This window comes from Crocuta crocuta, unplaced genomic scaffold (genome assembly GCF_008692635.1).
Source record: "Crocuta crocuta isolate KB4526 unplaced genomic scaffold, BGI_CrCroc_1.0 scaffold48, whole genome shotgun sequence".
In the NCBI taxonomy this organism is placed as follows: Eukaryota; Metazoa; Chordata; class Mammalia; order Carnivora; family Hyaenidae; genus Crocuta; species Crocuta crocuta.
This window is the reverse complement of record NW_027533089.1, coordinates 13019920-13025140: the sequence shown is the minus strand read 5'-3', so window position 1 is coordinate 13025140 and position 5221 is coordinate 13019920. Positions and strand designations below refer to the sequence as shown.

Here is a 5221-nt window from a genome sequence, read left to right as displayed (position 1 = left end):
CTAGTTAGAACGCAGTAAATTGGAGCCCTTTCTTATGGCAGCTCATGTATTTATTCAATCAACATGTTTTGAACCCTGGGTGATTATATGGTGGGCTCTATTGGGAGCTAAAGATAAGATGATGAAGAAGACTGAGTACCTGAGATCAAGAGACAGTAGGAGAGACAGCTGTAAATAGGTCATTTTCATTGTACAATTATATAAAAAGTGCTATGGTAAGAGTGACAAGGCACAATGGCAGCACAGAGAAAGGTCACCTCATCTAGTCTCAAGAAGTCAGGAAATAGGAGACCAGAAGGAGGAACAGAGGCTAACATATAAAGAATATCAAGGAGGGTTTTTTTAAACACATGTATGTATTGTGCAAAAGCCTAGAGTCAAGATAAAACACATGAAGCTTGAGAATCAGAAGGAATTCATTCTTGCCAGAGCAGAATTTATGGAATCTGCAGATACCTGGAAAGGAATTCCATAGAAGCTGAGTTGAGCTCAAAGAAAAATGTTCTTTTCTTCTACCCATGTTATCAATTTGAATTGGAATTCATAGGCCAATTGGAATTGGAAGTCCAGAAGACTTCCCAAGTGAATTTTTATCTATAGGGGCTAGAATTTTCAGGCTTTATTGAGAATTCCTAATGAAAACAAGATTTGGGCGCATCTCTGTGTCTTTCTAGTTCCTTACTCTGCTGAGCAGTCTTCCTCCTTCATATTTTTTACACCCTAGTCTTCTGTCAAAAGTGTTCTTCCTTGCAAATCAGAGAGGTGAAACAGGTAGCTGACAGTTTTACTTTCCATAGCTCCTATTATCAGCAGAATTGACCAACTGTATTTTCTATTTATGGTTCTGCACATTTTTAATGGGGTTATCTTTTCTCACTGATTTATAAGGGCTCCGTATAGCTTGACGAAATATTCTCATTGTGATATAAATTGCTAATTTTATTGTGACAATATTTCTATTTGTCTTCTTGTTTTGCTTTTTCTTTTCTATGAGTAATTTTGTTATTTTTATGTAGTTGAATATATTAATCTTTTTTATCATCATTTTCACACTGAAAAAGGAATTTTCTACCACAAAACTACTTCTTAATCTTTTACAATTTAATTTTCATTTAAAAATCTTTGATACATCCGAAATTTGTTTTGGTGTAAGGTGAAAGGAAGACTCTAAATTTTTTTTCCAGATTGGCACCAAGAGTCCAAATTACACTTACAGAATATTCCTTATCCCTTTACTAATGTGAAGTGCCAAATTTATTATATAATAAATTTCTATCTGAATTTTTGTTGATGTACAAACTCTCAGTATTTACTAATGTTTAAATATTCAGGTGTCAGTACCATTGTGGTATTCATTAAATATTCATTATGCTAATTGTTGGGATGTTTTAACATCCAGTTAGAGATAACTGCCTCTCATTATTTTTCTCTTTATAGAGTTGCATTGGATATTTTTGCTTATAGTTTTTTTAATGTATACTGTAAAATAAATTTGTCTACTTTCAAGGCATTTTTGACATATTTGTTGGAATTGTGAACATATACACACACACAAACACACACACATGCACCATATATGTCTTATTTACTTTGGTTCACTTTATAAAGTTTTGTGTTTTTCAGTACATTTGAAATATATCTCTGTGAATTTTACAAATGTCTTTATAATCTTATTCAGAACTATTTTGTTACAATGGTATTGCAAATTTAGCCTTTTCTCCCATTGCATTTTCCAGCTTCGTTCCCATCTCATTAAATTAATTCATTTAGTCAAAATTAAGTTTATCTTTTTTGTATGCCATGAGATGATTTTTTTTTATCACTTTTTATTTTTAAACTTTTGTTGTATGAAAGTGGCATGACACATGTTATTTCAAAAATGAGCACAGTATTAAACTATTACAACAAAAGAACCCTCATTTTATAATATCCTTAACAAGAAATCTAAGCCTATTTATTTTTTTTCATTGAGAATTTTCTTCCCTTGATGGACTAGCTTAAAAATTTCAGGTAGTGCCACAATTAATACATTCCCAGCCACATCAATCGCTTTTGAAATCAACAGTGGATCAGTTTTTTTGTTTTTTTCAATCTCTTTTTGTAGTCGATTTATCTCCTTATTCAACTCCTCAGATTTATTTCCAAATCTTTCAGTAAGCAAGTCTTCTTGGATCTATAAAAGGAAAAGAGTCCACTTGTAAAAATCGCCATTATCAAGATTCAGTCAGCAGCAAACGTAGGTGTCTATTTTTCTACCACTTTAGACTGCTGTTTCTGGGGATAGCCAACGTGTCCATACATTTCGATCTGGATAAGGAGAGTATCCATGGTTTATAACTTCCTAAGATGTCCTCAGCATCATCTCTCTGGGGGTGGGGAGGTATTGGGCCTAGATCAGACTTGAGAACTTTCTCCATAATGCATTCTACCCAAGTGATGCTCTTTGGGTAGGAATACAGTTTTAATTCTAATTAATTCTCAGTTCTACTTGAGGTTGCATGGCCACAACTGTCTAATAAAAAGTAGTTACTACTGACTCTGTACAGGACATTGCTTATCAAGCTCCAGGTTGGACCAAGGATACATTTTCTTCTATGTTTTATAAGAACCCCAGCATATTCAGACAGATCTGGAAAAAACTGCAGCAAGTTTTGGAGCCTTCGCATTTCACATCAGACCTAATTGGATACTTTCAAGACAAAACAAATCTATTTCAGATCTATCTGATGATTGTATCAAGACTCCTAATGATGCTAGGACTAGAAGACAAAGACCCTATTCAATTGGGGTTCACAAGACCATTTCATAACCACTCCAAATAGCAACCCATTCCCCAATGGGTGTTTTTTTTTATACTCCAAAGTTGAGCACTACAGAAGGGGAAGAAATATTATGGCTTTAAGGGTCACAGCAGGATCCAGATGGACTGAGGCAGTTAGTAAATCATATGCCATTTGTGTTTCACTCTTGGATCATGACTTTGCTTAAAATGTTGTCTTTCTCTTCCTGAGGAGTGAGGATCTACCCAAATCCAGGACAGACTTACCTTCAGATAATGTTTCAACATCCTTTCCAGCATTTCCTGAAAATCTTCTTTTTCCCTCTTTATCTTCTCTTCTAGCTGGCTTAAGTTTTCCTTGAGGCTCCTCTCTTGAGCCTCCATTTTTTGCTGTTGTTCAATTTCTTTCTGTTTTAGCTGTTCCTGTTCCTTCTCAGAGGCCTCCCTTTTGGATTGCTCCACTGCCCCATGAAAGTTTTTAAAGGGAATAAAATAACAGGTCAGGTATGACCCTCCTGAGCTCAGAGACTAAACTAACTTTGCAAGGGTGACTGGGAAATTTCTAATTTCACCAGGTGGCCACACAACTGACAGGTTTCTCATTGTGAAGGCTCTGCCTGGCGGGCTGATGTACAACTACCACTTGTCTTGTTATTTTCAGATTTGATTGAACAGAGCATGTGTTCTGTGGTAGGAGAGCAAATGCCTTATTGCTAGAAGGTCTTTGGTCAGACCTGTCAGCGGGCAGTGCAGGAAACTACCAACCTAGCTGTGAGCTGAGCCCTCCCCTGTACCTGCTTTGGCCATGTCCCCAGCAGTGAGGGCTTTGTCTAAATGCATGATGGATTCCTCTATTGGTGACTGCGACTGTAGGAAGTTCTGGAGGATCTCATTTGCCTGAGGAACCAACGAACAAGGAGCAAGTACATGTCAGGAGACAAAGGTCTTGTCTCTGGCTGCAGAAATTATTGTTCAAAACCTCAAATGTGGCCCAGTAAATTGTGTATCCCTGAGTGATTCCCTTCCTTCTACCTCCACAGCATAAATTCTAATCTATTGATGATAATGGAAAAACTCCATCATAGTCTTCTTAGTTCTTGAGACCCTTTTCTGACACCCACCCCTGAGCCCCACCATGGGTTACAGCCAACCAGACTCCTGATTCTACAAACATATTAAATCTAGTGTTTATGGGTATTTGGATAGTCTTTTCTTCTTCTTCCTGGAAGCTCTTCTAGCCTTTCTCAACAAAGCTAACATCTATAAATACTTCATCTTAAACTTCTAGAAACTACCTTCTATAACATTTCCTAAGCTGCCACCTGAGCTTTGAATGGCCACCATGATATTAATTTGCCCTACCAGCTCTACCACTTACTGTGGTATGACCTTAGGCAATTTATTAACTTCTTTGTGCATCACAATTCTCAAGTGCATAATGTAGATAGTAGGATACCTAATTCATAATATTATTCAGGTGATTAAATTAATAATCCAGCAAAAGCACCTAAAGACCATATAGATGGTAGAGAAATTCAGTGTTCAAGGTGTTCGATGTGTTAACCATTATTATCATCATTACCATCATCATTAGTATAGTAGCACACCATTATAACCTTTATCGTACTCTATCCTGTTCACTATTTGTCTTTATCTCTAGTAAAATCAGCATCTTGGGAACAAAGGTGTGTCTCTAATATTTGCATTCCCCGGGGACTTAGCACAAATACTATCATATGCTCCATAAGGAATTATTGCCTTGCTCTGATTTTTCTCCATAATTGGTACTGGGGTCTTATATATTCAGAAGGTGCAACAGAGCCACCCAACTCCACTCTACAGTTCAACCTCTTCCCCTTTATTCCTTACCTTAACTCCTTTCCTGGGCACCTGTTTATAATCAAGTTCAACGTTTCTTTTTGCTTCTAAGTACAGATGATATCCTCCAGCAACAGAGAAAGTTCCTTTTAAAATGCTTTTCTTCAGAGGCTCTGAAATCTGCTCCATTGCATTCTGACAATATTTGAAAGATGCATCTTCATTATGCATCAGGAGAACATCCTTCTTTTTCTCTATGGTGTCCTGCCAGGGAAATGTAGAGAAATCCAATGGGAAGAAGCTGTGAGAGGGGAAAGTCCAACTGTCATCCTCTTAGAAAAAGCATCCTGATTACTTAAGAGCACACTGGAACATGGGATGGACAAGGACTCAAGAGACTTTTAGTCCTAGTTCTGATCAATTCTCTGTGTGACCTGTGGAAAGTCCCTTTACTTCCCTGGGGTTGGAAGACATGAACTCCATGGTTCCTTCCAATGTAGTAAGATAAATAGTGACCCAGTCATCAACAATGAGCAATAGGAAGTTGAATTGTTTTTGGAAGTAGAGTTTCCTCAGAGAGTTTGGGTTGTTATGGATTAAAATGTACATCCCCCTACCCCCCCC

The 5221-nt window shown here is 37.1% G+C and overlaps 1 protein-coding gene across 1 annotated transcript in view; it reads right to left on the bottom strand.

Annotated features, from left to right (window-relative positions):
* Positions 1-1601: 1601 nt before the first annotated feature.
* The window catches only part of LOC144216637 (guanylate-binding protein 7-like), a 17273-nt gene continuing 13653 nt past the window's right edge, over positions 1602-5221 (bottom strand). Inside the window, exons 8-11 of the mRNA XM_077746068.1 lie at positions 4649-4861; positions 3574-3676; positions 3047-3240; positions 1602-2173 (exon numbers count right to left, since the gene is read on the bottom strand). Coding sequence (XP_077602194.1) covers positions 1955-2173; positions 3047-3240; positions 3574-3676; positions 4649-4861 — 729 coding nt within the window. The 3' untranslated portion in view covers positions 1602-1954. The remainder of the gene's footprint in view (positions 2174-3046; positions 3241-3573; positions 3677-4648; positions 4862-5221) is intronic.